General features: G+C 35.6%; 1 protein-coding gene across 3 annotated transcripts in view; it reads left to right on the forward strand.

The window, feature by feature from the left end:
- Positions 1–19,353, forward strand: part of Ccdc171 (coiled-coil domain containing 171) — a 397,216-nt gene that overhangs the window by 70,225 nt on the left and 307,638 nt on the right. For all 3 annotated transcript variants that reach the window (XM_058586353.1, XM_058586352.1, XM_046467410.2), the window contains one exon: positions 16,852–16,944. In XM_058586353.1, coding sequence (XP_058442336.1) covers positions 16,852–16,944 — 93 coding nt within the window. The remainder of the gene's footprint in view (positions 1–16,851; positions 16,945–19,353) is intronic.

Below are 19,353 nucleotides of genomic sequence, written 5' to 3' on the forward strand. Positions count from 1 at the left end.
AATTGCTGTTTTATCCTTTTTTATTGTTGATGTTATAAATACAAAATTATTTTAGACTAGTTTTATTTTTATTGTATGATTTTTCTTAGCTATTTGATTTTTTTTCAAAATACCAGGTCTCTGCTTTTAGAAGCTTTGATGGTAGTCCAGACAGTCTCTGTTTTTATTCAGTTTATAAGTGAGCAGTTATAATTGTCTGACTTATCTATATTCTTTTTTTTAAATATTTATTTTTTAGTTGTAGTTGGACACAATACATTTATTTTATTTATTTATTTTTATGTGGTGCTGAGGATTGAACCCAGGGCCTCACACATGCAAGGCAAGTGTTCTAACACTGAGCCACAAACCTAGACCTGAATATATTTTTTATCAACTGTTTTCCCACATGGAGACATAATGAACAGGAACTTAAATTTCCAGAGAACATTTTTTGCTAGTTTGGTATTCAATTTTGGAGATATCAACTACCAGTAATTCTAGATAAATAATTGGTCAGTGGTACTTAAAAAGAATTACACTAATGTGGGATAATAAAGAGGAAAATTGTTAAAATTTTAATTTAATAGGACATATTTTTAGTGTCAGTAATAAACAAATATAATAGACATTTAGCCAAATAAATGTTCTAAATTTTAGTGAGGCTTTTTAACAATTGCATTCTTGAAAGATGATTTCTTTATATTTCTTTATATGCATGGGTGGAAGAAGTTTATTTATTTATCTCTATATATAAAATATATAATAATATACATATAATAAATAAATATATCTTTAAAATCCGATAAGCCAAATGCCACTGTGTGGCTTAATCATTTTAACGTGGATCAATAGTTTCTTAGATTAAAAAAAACAAACTCCCAGTCCAATTTTATAAATGTGGTGCTGGATACCACAGAATCAAGGGAAAAATGAACTGGAAAAAGAAATATCTATGGCTTTTATGAACGTCTTTACAACTAGGGGAGTTTATTATCATGGGAAATAAGCTTAACTCAATAAGAAAAGAGAAAAGAGAAGATGCAAACCTAATTCCAAGAGAACTGAAGAGTCTCCTGAAGATTACGATGGAGAGAGAACCGTCTTTGCAAATAAATTTTGAATTGCTTCTGTCAGTCATGTGCTACACTATAGTAAAAGAAGAGTAGGAGGCAGTTTTTATATCTAAATGTGTACTCAAGTGAAAAAGAAAAGAAAAATGTATTTCACTTTTCATAATTGTCCATGAAAGCAACCTTGTATAATTCATCTTTTTAAAGCTGTTATGTGTTTGTAGGAATTAGTTTTGAATGCCCATTTGTGTTGATCACTAACTATAAAGTAGGAAAATGATGAAATCATGTGGATTAGATTGTCACACTTATAAATATTATACATTTAGATACAATATTGTATGTTCTTAATAGTTATTGAAATTGGAAGTTCATTTAAAAGTTTGTTAAATACTGATGTTTTTATTACCAGAAAAGGTTGAGACAATACAAAAAAGATAAATTTGTTTATTATTGTGTGAATCAGAATCTGTGATCCCATAAAATCTGTTCCTGATATTTTCTCTTTTTACTATCTGTAGTTTCTTTTATCACACCTAAAAGCATTATAATTTTTTTCTATTAAACTGTCTTGTAAGCTGAGCAAAGTACTTTCTTATTCATTTCTTGCTGAATAAGAAGGTTGGCATTTCCTCTAGTTGATTCTTGCTGCCTCCCCTTGCTTGCATTTACCCTTTCTGAAACTGTCCAGGCTTTGATCATTGCCATCCTCAGTGACTTTAATTTTGTTTCCTACTCTCAAACCTGCACAATTAACCATGGTCAAGATGTCTGGCACAAAGAGTTTTGAATATTTGTATGTTCAACTATTTTTTGAAACTACTGTGAATTTTAGAGTAAGGATTGCTTTAAGGGAGTTGTTTATGAGAAATAAAAGAATCTGGAAAACAAGACTGCTTTGGCTATTAAAAAAGAGTTACAAATGAATTATAATTCACAACAGAGAAATATAAGGAATTGCCCTTAGAGACAGAAGAGTTTTCATCCACAATCCAGGTCTTTTGTTTACTTAAAATGAAAATGCTGGTAGAAGTGTTAGCACCCATTTTGGCCTTTAAGGTAATGACCCAATATCGTATCTGGCATGTAATAGCTACCCTTTGAATATGCCATTCTCCTTTTGGTGACCCACATAGTAAAATAAATATCAATAAGATTATCATGGAAAGGTATGAACGTATTCATTTGTTTTTAATAATTTTGAATGTTTTTCTGTGGAAGCATTTGCTTAAAGGAATTGAATATAAACATAACATGTTTGGACTTTTGTGAAGTGGAATTCTGTGGATTGGAGGTTATCTACTTACTGTTGCACAGAAATTCCCATGTTCTCAGTCACAAAGCAGCATTAATTTTTTTTTTTTTTTTTTTTTTTTTTTTTTTTTTTTTTTTTTTTTTTTTTATCCCCTATCTTCCCCTCAGCCCCACTTTTTTTTTTTTTTTTTTTTTTTTTTTTTTTTTTTTAATTTTTTATTGTGGGTTGTTCAAAACATTACAAATTTCTTGACATATCATATTCCACACTTTGATTCTAGTGGGTTATGAACTCCCACCTTCACCCCATACACAGATTGCAGATTCACATCAGTTACACATCCATTGATTTACAAATTGCCATACTAGTGTCTGTTGTGCTCCGCTGCCTTTCCCATCATCCACCCTCCCCCCTCCCCACCTCTCCCCTCCCCTCCCCTCCTCTCTCTCTACCCCCTCCACTGTATAACCCTGAGGGTCTCCTTCCATTACCGTGCAATTTACCTTCTCTCTCCCTTTCCCTCCCACCTCTCATCCCTGTTAAATGTTAATCTTCTTCTCCTGTTCTTCGTCCCTACTCTGTTCTTAGTTACTTTCCTTATATCAAAGAAGACATTTGGCATTTGTTTTTTAGGGATTGGCTAGCTTCACTTAGCATAATCTGCTCTAATGCCATCCATTTCCCTGTAAATTCTATGATTTTGTCATTTTTTAATGCAGAGTAATACTCCATTGTGTATAAATGCCACATTTTTTTTATCCATTCGTCTATTGAAGGGCATCTAGGTTGGTTCCACAGTCTTGCTATTGTGAACTGTGCTGCTATGAACATCGATGTAGCAGTGTCCCTGTAGCATGCTCTTTTTAGGTCTTTAGGGAATAGACCAAGAAGGGAAATAGCTGGGTCAAATGGTGGCTCCATTCCCAGCTTTCCAAGAACTCTCCATACTGCTTTCCAAATTGGAGCAGCATTAATTTTTCCCTGGAGTAGCGTTGTTTTTCTCATACACTGTGCTGGCTATATGGAAAGTAAGAGAGCTACTATCAAATCAAATAAACATGCTTCAAACTGGAATGCCTTATTAAGATTCAAAATGTTAAATACTTTAGTATATAGACCCTTTTTGTAAAACATACCATGTTATAAAAGTCAAATAAGAAAACATACAAGCTTGTTTGAAAACTGTAGAATATTAACTGTAGGATTTACATCGATGACAACATAAATACACTTTACTGTAGAAGTAACACTTAGAAGTATGTGTTTATTTAAAAAAATTCCACATTAAAGGTCAGAAAAATGGAATAGTATTGCTTATTTTTATGGCATTAGGTTAGAATAATGAATCATAGATTGTTCTTTCTGTGATCCTTCAATACATGACTCTGGTTGAATTGTATAATATTATGGTATTTCTGTTTTCAAATACTTGGAAACTTTGACCCTTTGAGGTATCTTTTTTGATAATAAAAAATAATTTGAGGGCTGGGGTTGTGGCTCGGCAGGAGAGTGTTCATCTAGCACATGCAAGGCCCTGGATTCGATCCTCAGCAACACATAATAATAAATAAAATAAAGGCATCGTGTCCAGCTACAACTAAAATAAATTAAAAAAATAATTTGAGACCTTCTAATTTAAGATCTTCAATTTTTTCACCATTGCAGAAGAAAAATAAGTATTGTAGTTAAATGTTAGCACTTGTATAATAAATAATTTACAGCCATTAAAATATAACAAAATAAAATATACTTAGCACTAAAATAGTCATTATTGAATTAATCAGTCTATAATGATTCAGTCCTTTAGAATTATCTTTTTGAAGTTAAATTATTGCCATTTTGGTTCCTTGTGAAAATTTGGAGTGTGCTCTTCCATAATCCCAGCAGCTGAGGCAGGAGGATAACAAGTTGGAGGTCAGCCTAGAAACTTAGTGAGATGTCCAGCAACTTAGCAAAACCCTATCTCAAAATGAGAAATAAATATTTAAAAGGAGTGAGGTAAAGTATCCCTGGGTTCAATCCCTAGTACCAAAAAAAAAAAAAAGAAAAAATTCTGGAAAAATAGTTAAATAAAAATAACTCTCTACTTATATAAATTGCTGGACATTTCTGGGGCAAACTTTGTGCAACTGCTTGGGGAACAGTGCTATATATAGCACATAACTGAGAAATCACCAGCTAGTATGTACTTGTGTGATACTTCCCTCTCCTATTTTTCTTGGTGTCTATTTAATCAGGCTAAATTTCATATATAAAAGTTTTTCTGCTTGACCAATTCCTTTAAGTTCACATATATCATCTTAAGCTAAATATATAGTATTTGAAGAAGAAACAATACCGTGGGAGCTGTTTTTTGCTGTTTTTCAGCATGTTCATTGCACATATATGCTTTCATAACTTTTGTGAAATTTTGGAACAGGTCCATGCATGTTGTAGGAGCAAATGTGTGTAGAGAACATCTGGGTATGTTTGCTTAGTTGTGCTGCTGAATTGGAGTTGGCAGCTCATGCCTGGTTTATGATAAAGTAACATGTACCAAAGGATTGAATAGGAGGCATCCTTCTCTACTTAAACTGAAAACTTACTTTCTTAAGTGTAGTAGATTGCTTAATTGGGCTTAATGTGATTTAAAGAGCTATAAATCAGACAAAGAAAAAGTAGAATAACCTATAATATTCACTAAAATAAAAATTTTAGAGCAATATATTGCAGAAAGAACATAGCAACCAGATAATAAATGACAAAATGCATAATTATTTTGTATTATATAAAGAAATCTGTTCCTAGTTTAGGGAACAGTGTAGTAGAGTGTAGTACTGTACATAGAATATAGTGCCGTATATAGTTCACTGACCTGTATGTAGTTAAATACATGAATTTGTTTTGGATTTTGAATTTTAATTAGAAGTCTGTTATATTTTATGCTGTTACATTGATTATATTAGGATTAAATGAATGTTATAGTAGTTCTCTTTGGTGTTACTGGAAGTTTTTTTTTGTGTGTGCTTGTGAACAGCATGTTGTTATTTCTCTAGCACCCTCTGCTGGATATGAGAATTAATTCAACATATCAGAAAATAGAAAAAAATGTATTATTAGGAGTGCTTTAATTATGTCTGTCAACAAGGCCCACTCTTGGAAGGAGTTTGTTTAAACATTTGACTTTTTTTTAACTCTCTTTACTTTATTTACTGATAGTTTTAGTAATAATAAATGGTTTATGAATTTGTTTTCATTTGGACATTTGATTCAAAAAAAAGGAAAGTGTGAAAATAAAGATGTGATCTCAGCTTATTATTTCAGCCTGTTTAGTTTTAGTTTAGTCAGAAAAAATAGAACCTCCTCTTGACTTTTTAAATGGAAACCATATAATTAATTAAAACATTATATTATATACATAATAAATAAAAAGACAACTTGAATTGTTGATTCTTTTATCACAAAATTATGGGCTATTTCTGTTTTTAATGAAATACATGACTGTCATTTTTGTAGAGAAACTTACATATATGCTTTTTAGAATTTAAAAAATTATTTTAACCTTATTAGACTGGTTTCTTTCCTCTATCTGCTCATTATTACCTTTTAAAATATTTTATTCTCAATGCCTATGGACCATTTCCTTGTGACTGGCATGACTCCTGATTTACAGAATCTAAAACGAGCATACTGAATACTGATAAAGCCAACATTAATTCTTTAAGAGCAAAGCTTTAGTCTGTAGGGTTTACCTAATATTTTTTAATTAGTTTTGGGTCACAGAGGTTAATGTTTATTCTAGTCTGGGCTAAACATGAGAATGTCCCTGCTATAGTATATGCCATGCTTTATATAACTGCAATCTCTGGGGGTCCCTTGTTCTAAGGATGGAAAGTCAGCATTCAGAAGGAAGGTTTTTTTTCAATGATGGGAATCAGAAGTTAGTTGGTTGTTACTTCTTCGACATTATCTTGGTCCCTTCACATAGGGATTCATTTGTTTTTTATTGATATATATTTATATATCTATATATCATAAAATTCATCCTTACCAAGGGCGCAGTGCAGTGGTTTTTAAAATATTCAGAGGGTTTTGTAACTGTCACCACTAATCCCAGAATGTTTTCATTACCCTTTAAGAAGACTAGTATTTGTTAGCAGTCAGTGCCCATTCCCTTCTGTCTTCTCCCTCTAGTCTCTGGCAGCCACTAATATACTTTCTCTCTATGGATTTGTCTGTTATTGACATTTCATATAAATCATATCATACAATATGTAATAGTTTGTATCTGATTCTCTTACATTATGTACATTTTCATGGTCCATCCATGTAGCAGCATGTAGACTGGGTAATATTCCATTTCATGGATACCCTACATCTTGTTTATTCATTCATCAGTTGCTGGACATTTGAGTTCTTTCCACCTTTGTTAAGAAAAATGCTGCTTTGAACTTTGATGTATAGTTTTTCATTTGAACATGCTTTCATTTCTCTTGGGTATTCACATAAGCTTGAAATTGCTGGGTCATATGGTAAAGCTTTTGAGGAACTATCAAAGTTTTCCACAGCAGTGGAACCATTTAATATTTCCACTAGTAACACATGAGGTTTCCAGCTTCTCCACATTCTTGTGATAGTTGTTATTTTCTGTTTTTAAAATTGTAGTCATCTTAGTGGATATGAAGTTCTCTCTTTTTGTGGTTTTGATTTACATTTCTTCAATGGTTAATAACATTGAACATTATTTCATATATTTTTTATCATTGCATTTTTTTGATAAATATCTACTCAAGTTCTTTATTAATATTTTAATTGAAAAACACTTTTTTCCATACTAAGCTACACCCTAGTTTGAACTGTTTGACTTTTTGTTGTATGAGTCTTTATGTATTCTGGTTACTAGATCATTATCAGGTATAGGATTTATATTGTCTCCCCTTTGTAGATTGTCTTTTCACTTTTAAAATAAGGTCCTTTGGTACACATAAGTTTTTAATTTTAAACTTATCTATTTTTTCCTTTTATAGTTTGGGTTCTTGGTGTTATGACCCAGAATCCATTACCAAATCTGAAGTCAAGAAGATTTACTCCTATGTTTTCTTCTAAGAATGTTATGATTTTAGCTCTTATATTTAGGACATTGATCCATTTATATTTGCATATGATGTAAGGTAGGGTGTCCAAACTTATTATTTGCATGTGTATATACAGTTGTTTCAGCATTATTTAATAAAAAGGTGGTTATTTCCCATGTAATGGCCTTTGCACCCTTGTTGAAAATCAGTTAACTACGAATTATGGGTTTGTTTCTGGTCATTTAGTTTTTTTCCCCCTACATGTCTATCCTTATGCCAATACCACACTGGTTTGATCACTGTAGCTTTGTAGTAATTTTTGCAATTGTGAAATATGTCTTTCAACTTTGTTCTTTAATGCATTACAATTCTTATTACATATATAGAACACCATTTTTCATATTTCTGGTTGTATACACAGTATAGTCACACCAATTCGTGTCTTCATACCAGGTAGTTTGGATAATAATGATCATCACATTCCATCATCACAATTTATCTTAATATGTAAACAATATAAATAGAAATTGAGTTAAATTCTTCCCTTCCCATATACTTTATATTTAGGCATAAAGAGTTTAATTTGTTCTAATGATATTTTATTTTCATTATCAAAACACTAGGTTGTTAATTGGGTAAATAATGGTACTTGCACCATATTTGCCCCTTAACCTTTAATGCCTTTGCTTTTGTTGTTATTTTTAAAAGAATTTCTGTATGGAACATTTCAATCATATATGAAAGTAGGAAAAGTACTGTAACAAATCCTCATGTGTCCATTGTTCAGCTTCAGTAATTATCAGCTTATGATCATGAAGGTGTAGTTCATGAATTCCTATACCCAAACTCCAGCTTTATTATTTTAAAGCAGATCTAAACATCACACAATTTTATCCTTGTGTGTGTGTGTGTGTGTGTGTGTATAATGTATAAAGGTAGAATTTTTTTAAAAATATGTCATTATTACACTAAAACATGAAGTAAAATTTCTTAGTTATAGCAAATATCCATTTTTTTTTCATTTCCAGTTGTTTTGGAGTGTTTTGAGTCTTCAGATTGAACTATGAATATTGATTAGTTTCATCTTCCATTGGAATGCTTGTTATTTAAAAAAAATCTGGTGGCATAGGGCATAAATGTCAGATTTTTACCTTCAAAGAGATTATATTATAAAGTATTAGTTTATAATTTGGATTTAAATTACCTTTAGACCCAAAAGGATCACATTTGGAAATATTGCTTTCAGCCTCCTGAAAAAAAATATTTTGAATATATTAAATTATTAATAAATATTATTGATGGAGTTGTAAAATCTAAATAAAGCATATACTTCAATGTAAAAAACTTATGACTTTTGTGTGTTTGTGAAACAAAGTGTGATTATATCCCCAAGCAGAATGCTCCTGACTATGAGGGCCATCAGTAGTAATTACATCAGAAAAGGCCCAGTGGCCCGCGGCGGGACAGAGCTTCCAATCACTCCTGCAAGGTAGGCGGGCCTGCGACCCACCGGCAGAAGAGGAGCAGCGTCCTGCTGAGAGGCTGAGCCGCCCCCTCCCCCTGTGCCGGCAAAGTAGAGGGAACTGTGACCATGCACGGAGCAGGCCCAGCGGCCTGCTGAGGGGCAGAGCCGCCCCACACCCCCCGCGCCTGCCAGGTAGGGGAACTGTGACCACCGACAGAAAAGGCCCAGTGGCCCGCGGCGGGACAGAGCTTCCAATCACTCCTGCAAGGTAGGCGGGCCTGCAACCCACCGGCAGAAGAGGAGCAGCGACCTGCTGAGAGGCAGAGCCGCCCCCTCCCCCCAGCGCCTGCAAGGTAGACGGAACTGTGACCACCATCAGAACAGGCCAGACCTGCAACCAAGAGACAGAACAGGCCCAGTGGCCTGAGGAAGGGTAGAGCCGCCCCCCCCCCCCCGTGCCTGCAAGGTAGGCGCACCTGCGACCCATTGGCAGTACAGCCCCAGAGGCCTGCAGAGGGGCAGTGCCGCTGCCTGCGCCTGCAAAGTAGACAGAACTGTGACCACCGACAGAACAAGCCTAGCGGCCCGCAGAGGGACAGAGCCGCCGCCCGCGCCTGCGAGGGAGACTTTGCAACTATACAAGACCAATATAAATATATAGGGGGAAAATTCAATAGCACAACAGTTTCACCAAGTAGAAAGGAACGCGAACAGTATGAAGAGACAAGGAAAGAAAGGACCACAAGCATTGCAGGTCAACTCAACGTTAGAAGAGGTAATAGCTGCAGCAGATGGAATGTCAGATAAAGAATTCAGGATATACATGCTTCAGATGATCTGGAGTCTCAAGGAAGACATCAGACAGCAAAATCAGACAATGAAAGATCACTTCAACAATGAATTACATAAACAAATCCAAGAAGCAAAAGATCAACTATACAGGGAAATAGAGGTTATAAAAAACAAACAAACAGAAATCCTAGAAATGCAGGAAGCAATAAGCCAACTTAAAAACTCAATTGAGAATACTACCAGCAGAGTAGAACACTTAGAAGACAGAACATCAGACAATGAAGATAAAGTATTTCAACTTGAAAAGAACATAGACAGCTCAGCAAGACTGTTAAGAAACCATGAGCAGAACATCCAAGAAATATGGGATAACATCAAGAGACCAAATTTAAGAGTCATTGGGATACAGGAAGGGACAGAGTTTCAAACCAAAGGAATGAGCAATCTATTCAATGAAATAATACGAGAAAACTTCCCAGACTTGAAGAATGAGACAGAACCCCAAATCCTAGAAGCCTACAGGATGCCGGATGTGCAAAATCATAAGAGACCCACACCTAGACACATTATAATGAAGATGCCCAACATACAGAATAAGGAGAGAATTTTAAAAGCTACAAGAGAAAGGAAGCAGATTACATTTAGGGGTAAGCCAATCAGGATAACAGCTGATCTTTCAACACAGACTCTGAAAGCTAGAAGATCCTGGAATAACATATTTCAAACACTGAAAGAAAATGGGTTCCAACCAAGAATTGTGTTTCCAGCGAAATTAAGCTTCAGGATGGAAGATGAAATTAAAACCTTCCACGATAAACAAAAGTTAAAAGAATTTGCAGCTAGAAAACCATCTCTTCAAAACATCCTTGGCAAAACATTACAGGAAGAGGAAATGGAAAATAACAATGAAAACCAACAGTGGGAGGTAGGACAGTAAAGGGGGGAAAATAATCAAAGAGGAAAACAAACCATGTTTAGTAACATAAATCAACAAATATGGCTGGAAGAACAACCCATATCTCAATAATAACCCTAAATGTTAATGGCTTCAACTCACCAATCAAGAGACACAGGCTAGTAGAATGGATCACAAAACAAGACCCAACCATATGCTGCCTACAGGAGACGCATTTGATAGGAAAAGACATACATAGGCTGAAGGTGAAAGGTTGGGAAAAATCATATCACTCATATGGACTTCGGAAACAAGCAGGAGTATCCATACTCATATCAAATAAAATAGATTTCAAGCCAAAGTTAATCAAAAGGGATAAAGAGGGACACTACATACTGCTCAAGGGAACCATACACCAACAAGACATAACAATCATAAATATATATGCCCCAAACAATGGTGCAGCTATGTTCATCAAACAAACTCTTCTCAAGTTCAAGAGTCTAACAGACCACCATACAATAATCATGGGAGACTTCAACACACCTCTATCACCACTGGACAGATCTTCCAAACAAAAGTTGAATAAGGAAACTATAGAACTCAATAACACAATTAATAACCTAGACTTAATTGACATATATAGAATATACCACCCAACATCAAGCAGTTACACTTTTTTCTCAGCAGCACATGGATCCTTCTCAAAAATAGATCATATATTATGTCACAGGGAAACTCTTAGACAATATAAAGGAGTAGAGATAATACCATGCATCCTATCTGATCATAATGGAATGGAACTGAAAATCAATGATAAAAGAAGGAAGGGAAAAGAATACATCACTTGGAGAATCAACAATAGGTTACTGAACGATCAATGGGTTATAGAAGACATCAAGGAAGAAATTAAAAAATTCTTAGAGATTAATGAAAACACAGACACAACATATCGGAATCTATGGGACACATTGAAAGCAGTTCTAAGAGGAAAATTCATTGCGTGGAGTTCATTCCTTAAAAAAAGAAAAAACCAACAAATAAATGATCTCATACTTCATCTCAAAATCCTTGAAAAAGAAGAGCAAAACAACAGCAAAAGAAGTAGAAGGCAAGAAATAATTAAAATCAGAGCTGAAATTAATGAAATCGAAACAAAAGAAACAATTGAAAAAATTGACAAAACTAAAAGTTGGTTCTTTGAAAAAATAAACAAAATAGACAGACCCTTAGCCATGCTAGCGAAGAGAAGAAGAGAGAGAACTCAAATTACTAACATACGGGATGAAAGAGGCAATATCACAACAGACACTTCAGAAATACAGAAGATAATCAAAAATTATTTTGAATCCTTATACTCCAATAAATTAGAAGATAGTGAAGGCATAGATAAATTTCTTAAGTCATATGATCTGCCCAGATTGAGTCAGGAGGATATAGACAACCTAAACAGACCAATACCAATTGAGGAAATAGAAGAAACCATCAAAAGACTACCAACTAAGAAAAGCCCAGGACCGGATGGGTATACAGCAGAGTTTTACAAAACCTTTAAAGAGGAACTAATACCAATACTTTTCAAGCTACTTCGGGAAATAGAAAAAGAGGGAGAACTTCCAAATTCATTCTACGAGGCCAACATCACCCTGATACCTAAACCAGACAAAGACACTTCAAAGAAAGAAAACTACAGACCAATATCTCTAATGAACCTAGATGCAAAAATCCTCAATAAAATTCTGGCCACTCGGATACAAAAACTTATCAAAAAAATTGTGCACCATGATCAAGTAGGATTCATCCCTGGGATGCAAGGCTGGTTCAATATACGGAAATCAATAAATGTTATTCACCACATCAATAGACTTAAAAATAAGAATCATATGATCATCTCGATAGATGCGGAAAAAGCATTCGACAAAGTACAGCATCCCTTTATGTTCAAAACTCTAGAAAAACTAGGGATAACAGGAACATACCTCAATATTGTAAAAGCAATCTATGCTAAGCCTCAGGCTAGCATCATTCTGAATGGAGAAAAATTGAAGGCATTCCCTCTAAAATCTGGAACAAGACAGGGATGCCCTCTCTCACCACTTCTGTTCAACATAGTTCTCGAAACACTGGCCAGAGCAATTAGACAGACGAAAGAAATTAAAGGCATCAAAATAGGAAAAGAAGAACTTAAATTATCACTATTTGCAGATGACATGATTCTATACCTAGCAGACCCAAAAGGGTCTACAAAGAAACTATTAGAGCTAATAAATGAATTCAGCAAAGTGGCAGGATATAAAATCAACACGCATAAATCAAAGGCATTCCTGTATATCAGCGACAAATCCTCTGAAATGGAAATGAGGACAACCACTCCATTCACAATATCTTCAAAAAAAATAAAATACTTGGGAATCAACCTAACAAAAGAGGTGAAAGACTTATACAATGAAAACTACAGAACCCTAAAGAGAGAAATAGAATAAGATCTTAGAAGATGGAAAAATATACCCTGTTCATGGATAGGCAGAACTAACATCATCAAAATGGCGATATTACCAAAAGTTCTCTATAGGTTTAATGCAATGCCAATCAAAATCCCAACAGCATTTCTTGTAGAAATAGAGAAAGCAATCATGCAATTCATATGGAAAAATAAAAGACCCAGAATAGCAAAAACAATGCTAAGCAGGAAGTGTGAATCAGGCGGTATAGCGATACCAGACTTCCAACTATACTACAGAGCAATAGTAACAAAAACAGCATGGTACTGGTACCAAAACAGGCGGGTGGACCAATGGTACAGAATAGAGGACACAGAAACCAATCCACAAAACTACAACTATCTTATATTTGATAAAGGGGCTAAAAGCATGCAATGGAGGAAGGATAGCATCTTCAACAAATGGTGCTGGGAAAACTGGAAATCCATATGCAACAAAATGAAACTGAATCCCTTTCTCTCGCCATGCACAAAAGTGAATTCAAAATGGATCAAGGAGCTTGATATCAAATCAGAGACACGCCGTCTGATAGAAGAAAAAGTTGGCTACGATCTACATACTGTGGGGTCGGGCTCCAAATTCCTCAATAGGACACCCATAGCACAAAAGTTAATAACTAGAATCAACAAATGGGACTTACTCAAACTAAAAAGTTTTTTCTCAGCAAAAGATACAATAAGAGAGGTAAATAGAGAGCCTACATCCTGGGAACAAATCTTTACTCCTCACACTTCAGATAGAGCCCTAATATCCAGAGTATACAAAGAACTCAAAAAATTAGACAATAAGAGAACAAACAACCCAATCAACAAATGGGCCAAGGACCTGAACAGACACTTCTCAGAGGAGGACATACAATCAATCAACAAGTACATGAAAAAATGCTCACCATCTCTAGCAGTCAGAGAAATGCAAATCAAAACCACCCTAAGATTACCATCTCACTCCAGTTAGATTGGCAGCCATTATGAAGTCAAACAACAACAAGTGCTGGCGAGGATGTGGGGACAAGGGTACACTTGTACATTGCTGGTGGGACTGCAAATTGGTGCAGCCAATTTGGAAAGCAGTATGGAGATTTCTTGGAAAGCTGGGAATGGAGCCACCATTTGACCCAGCTATTCCCCTTCTCGGTCTATTCCCTAAAGACCTAAAAAGAGCATGCTACAGGGACACTGGTACATCGATGTTCATAGCAGCACAATTCACAATAGCTAGACTGTGGAACCAACCTAGATGCCCTTCAATGGATGAATGGATAAAAAAAATGTGGCATTTATACACAATGGAGTATTACTCTGCATTAAAAAATGACAAAATCATAGAATTTGCAGGGAAATGGATGGCATTAGAGCAGATTATGCTAAGTGAAGCTAGCCAATCCCTAAAAAACAAATGCCAAATGTCTTCTTTGATATAAGGAGAGTAACTAAGAACAGAGTAGGGTCGAAGAGCATGAGAAGAAGATTAACATTAAACTGGGATGAGAGGTGGGAGGGAAAGGGAGAGAGAAGGGAAAATGCATGGAAATGGAAGGAGACCCTCAGAGTTATACAAAAGTACATACAAGAGGAAGTGAGGGGAAGGGGAAAAATAATATAAGGGGGACAAACGAATGTCAGTAGAGGGAGCAGAGAGAGAAGAGGGGAGGGGAGGGGAGGGGAGGGGAGGGGGGATAGTAGAGGATAGGAAAGGCAGCAGAATACAACAGACACTAGTATGGCAATATGTAAAGCAATGGATGTGTAACTGATGTGATTCTGCAATCTGTATATGGGGTAAAAATGGGAGCTCATAACCCACTTGAATAAAATTGTGAAATATGATATATCAAGAACTATGTAATGTTTTGAACAGCCAACAATAAAAAATTAAAAAAAAAAAAGAAAAAGGGGTGTTTGTGTTTTGGCTGTGCATGATAGCAATCATTACAGGAATGTGCTTTGTCCTAAAAGAAGTATAGTTATTCAAAGACTGTTTGATTATTATCCAGGCTTTAATTTATACCGCTTCTCTCATTGTGACCCATTACCAGCTGTCTGCAAACAAAAAGAAATGGTGGTAGAATAGAGGAAAAATAAAATTAATCAAGTTGAACATAAAAAAAAGCTCACCTTGGATTAGGCTAAATGTTTGATATTATCTCCTGCGAAAATTTTCTCTAGGAAGGGAAATAAGATTATTAATGAATTTCTCTACTGTTATTGAAATCACTGTATTTGACAGAGAACTCTAGGCACACTATTATAGTGAGATGTGCTGGGTGTTCTCATAGTCCTACTTTACCTGCCCATGACCCCATAACAGGTTTTGGTCATGACCAGTTCCCTCTTTAAGAGTAGGAATCCAGTGCTTTCCAAGGTTGCATTTTCTCAACAAAAATAGTATTAAAAAAATCTCTTTCTCTCTCAATTTGTTTCTGGCCAGAAACTGAATCTTGCTTGAAAAATTATGTTAGATTTTGTCATAAAGAAAAATTTTGTTTTGTGAAAGATACTGTTTGTTAAAATCATGGAATGACAAGATGTAGTATGGGAGAAAATATTTGCAAATCACATATTAACAGAAGACATATCTAGATCATATAATGAACTTTTAAAATAATGAAATATTATGTTAGAATATTAAAATAATATGAAAATAGCCCAGTTAAAAATGAGGGGGACTGAGGATGCTTAGTGGTAGAGTGCTTGCATGAGGCCCTGGGTTCAATCCCCAGCACAAAAAAAGAAAAGATTTGAGTAGGTACAGCATCAGAGGAGATATTTAGATAACTAATAAGTACGTGAGAAGATGCTCAATGTCATTAGGGAAATTAAAATTAAAACCAAATGTGATACCATTACATACCTATTTAAATGTTTGAAAAACCCCAAACAAATAAGCAATGATGCCAAATGTTGATGAGGATGTGGAACAATGGAAAATTTCATACATTCTTGTTTGGAGTGTATATTGATACCACCACTTAGGAAAACTCTTGTCAGTTTCTTAAAATATTCAGTATATACTTATCATTTGACCCAGTCATTCTACTCCTCCCTGTTTACCCCAGAGAATTGATAGTGTATGTTCAGACAGGGACTTGTACATAAATACAGCAGCTTCATTTGTCAAAACCTAAACTGGAAACAAACGTCCATCAATTGGTGAACAGGGAAACCAGTTATGGTACAGCAACACAGTGGAACACTGTTCATCAATGAAAAGGATTGAATTATTTCTACATGCAACCCACAACAAGAGTGAAATCTCAGAGTACTTTATGCAGGGGGAAATAAGCCAGGTAATAAAGAGTATACATTGTATGATTTAAGTCACATAAAATTTCAGAAAATACAAATTGCTTTATAATGACAGAAAGCTGGTTATTGATTACTTGAAGATGGATGTATACTTTCAATATGTGTAGATTATTGTATGGAAATTGTATCTCAGTAAAACTCAAAGACAGAAAAAGCTGGCTCTGGGGCATTCTTCCTGAGTATGCCTCACTTCTGCAAAGTATGAAAACTGAAGTTATAGCTAAAGTAATCTAAAGTGATAATTACAGTTTTGGGATACAGTGATCCATGTCTATTTTTTTTTTTTGTGGTCCCGGGGATCAAACCCAAGGCCTTATCCCCAGCCCTATTCATATCTATTTTATTTTATTTAATTTATATATTTTTTAGTTTTCGGTGGGCACATCTTTATTTTCTTTTTATGTGGTGCTGACGATTGAACCCAGTGCCCCGCGCATGCCAGGCGAGCGTGTTACCGCTTGAGCCACATCCCCAGCCCATATCTATTTTAAATACCAATGTTTATCAGTTTAAACTTTTAATTTGTTTTTAGGCAACTACTCTGAGAGTAAGGAAATTGGAAGAAAATATTGAAGCAGAAAGAGCGGCACATTTGGAATCAAAATTTAATTCTGAAATTATTCAGGTAAAATATAAACACATTTTTTTCTTAAATTCTGTTATAACAGCGAGGAAAACAACATTTTTTTGGAGAACTTTATGTCCATTTAGGATGGGTAATATATTGTTATGATGTTCATTGTGTTAGCTTTCTGTTACTGTGACAAATATCTAAGAATAACAACTTAGGGAAGGATAGTTTTATTTTGGCTCATGAGATGTCAGTCTATGCTTGGCTTGCAGCATTGCTTTGGACCTGAGGTAAGACAGAACATTATGGCAAAAAGGTGTGGAGAAAGAAATCTGCAAAGCTCACAGCATTTAGGAACTAGAGAGCAAAAGGAAAAGGGACCAGGAAAAAGAAATACCCTTTCTGCCAGGCATGGTGGCCCATGCCTGAAATACTGGTGGCTTGGGAGGCTGAGGCAAGTGCAGGGCTTAGTGTTAACAATTTACTGAGGCTGTGTCTTAAAATAAAAAAAATTGGGGGTGGGGAGGAATATAGCTCAGGAGTAAAGTACTATCCCCAGTATCTCTTACTGTTTCACGCATTCCCCAGTCACATATTTCCTCCAACCATGCCCCATCAGCCTGGTTTCCACCACCCCTAGTAATCCATTTAGCCATAATTGTATTATCCACTGATGAGATCGGAGTGTTCGTGATCCAGTTACTTACCCAAAGCCTTATCTCTAAACATTGCTGCGTTGAGGACCAAGCCTTTAACACATGAGTCTTTGGGGGATATTCCAGATCTAAAACATAACTTTCATTATTGTATTTAAGGTAAGGAAACAAGTAAGGATATATTATATTAGTCGAGTCGACACACTACAGCCTTCACTAGATCTTACGAGATTTGTCTCATGTATGGCTATTTTTGTGCTACAGTGGCAGAGTGGAGTTGTGACAGAGACCCAATAGTCTGTGCATTAGTCAGTTTTTCACCAATATACTTGAATCCCTGAGGCAATTAATTTAAAAGAAAAAAAGTTTATTTTGGCTTATAGTTCTGGAGGTTCCAATCTGTGATCTAGTAGTCCTATTTCTTTGAGCCTTTGGTGAGGCAAAACATCACAGTTGGGGCATATAGTGGAGAAAACTTCAAGAGCCAGGAAGCATAGCAAGAGAGAGGATTGGGCAGAGTCCCACAGTCCCCTTTGAGGACACACTCCCAATGACATAAGGACCTCTACTAAGGCCCCCACTTCTTTTTTTTTTTTTTTTCCAGGGCTGAGGACTGAACCCAGGGCCTTGTGCATGCTAGGCAAGTGCTCTGCTACTGAGCTAAATCCCCAACACCACTTCTTAAGGTCCATGGCACCTCCCAGTAGTGTCATCCTGGGGATCAAACCTTTAACACTTGATCCTTTGTGGGACATTCAGCATTGAAACTATAGCAGCCTGTAGAGCATAAAATATTTACCATCTGGCCCTTTGCAGAAAAATTTGCTGTTCACTGTTCTTTTTGTCAGCAGCCATGGGATGAATTTGCTTTTGAAAACATTTTAAAAAATATGCATCTTACTTATTGAGTGCTTAGCTTGTGCAATCACCTATCACTGTATTAAGAGCTGAAGGTATAAAAGTAAATTAATTCATTTTGGAGCTAACACTCCATTACTAGTGATACTGCATACCTACATATATGCATAGATATATAGAGATAGAGTCAGAAATATAACATACTTCAATACTATGGGAGCATAATAAAGGCAGGGATAAAATTTAGGAGGGGAATTAAATGGAGGTATCCATAGGAAAGCATAATCTGGTAACTTACTAATGGATAAAATAGAGTGAAGATAGGTGGCTGGGATGCCTGAGTTCAGGCCATGCCATGGAAATGGAAAGGAGCAGTGTGGTAGTCAGAATAATGGCTCTTCAGAGATGTCCATATCTGTCCTAATCCTCAGAACCTGTGATTACCTGTTCATATAGGGCAAAAGAGACTTTGCAGATATGATTATCTTGATGATCTTAAGATGTCTTCATTTATCTAGTTGGGCCTGGTATAATCACAGGGGTCCTTATAAAGGGAGGCATGAGGATCAGGGTCAGATACAGAGCTGTGACAACAAAAGCAGAAGCCAGAGTGATGCTGCCATGAGCCCAGGAAGGTGAGTGAACTCCGGAAGCTGAAGAGTACCCCAGAGTCCTCAGAAGGAACGCAGCCTTGTTGATTCTGAAACCCCAGGAGTCCCATTTCAGACTTCTGACCTCCCAAACTGCAAGATAATAAACTTATGTTGTTTTAAGCCACTGTTTTGTGTTCACTTGTAATACTAGCAGCAAGAGGAAACAAATTTCCAAAAACTGAAAATACACTGTAGATTCTACAATTATAGATAACTTAGTTTGCAGTGTGGAGGGAGAGAAAGCAATAGAAGACAACACCGAGGTTTGTGCTGTGTGTAAAAATGAGCATTTGCAG

The sequence above is a fragment of the Marmota monax genome, unplaced genomic scaffold (genome assembly GCF_021218885.2).
Source record: "Marmota monax isolate L192 unplaced genomic scaffold, Marmota_monax_Labrador192_F-V1.1 WCK01_AAM20220418_F8-fsc00033, whole genome shotgun sequence".
NCBI lineage: Eukaryota > Metazoa > Chordata > Mammalia > Rodentia > Sciuridae > Marmota > Marmota monax.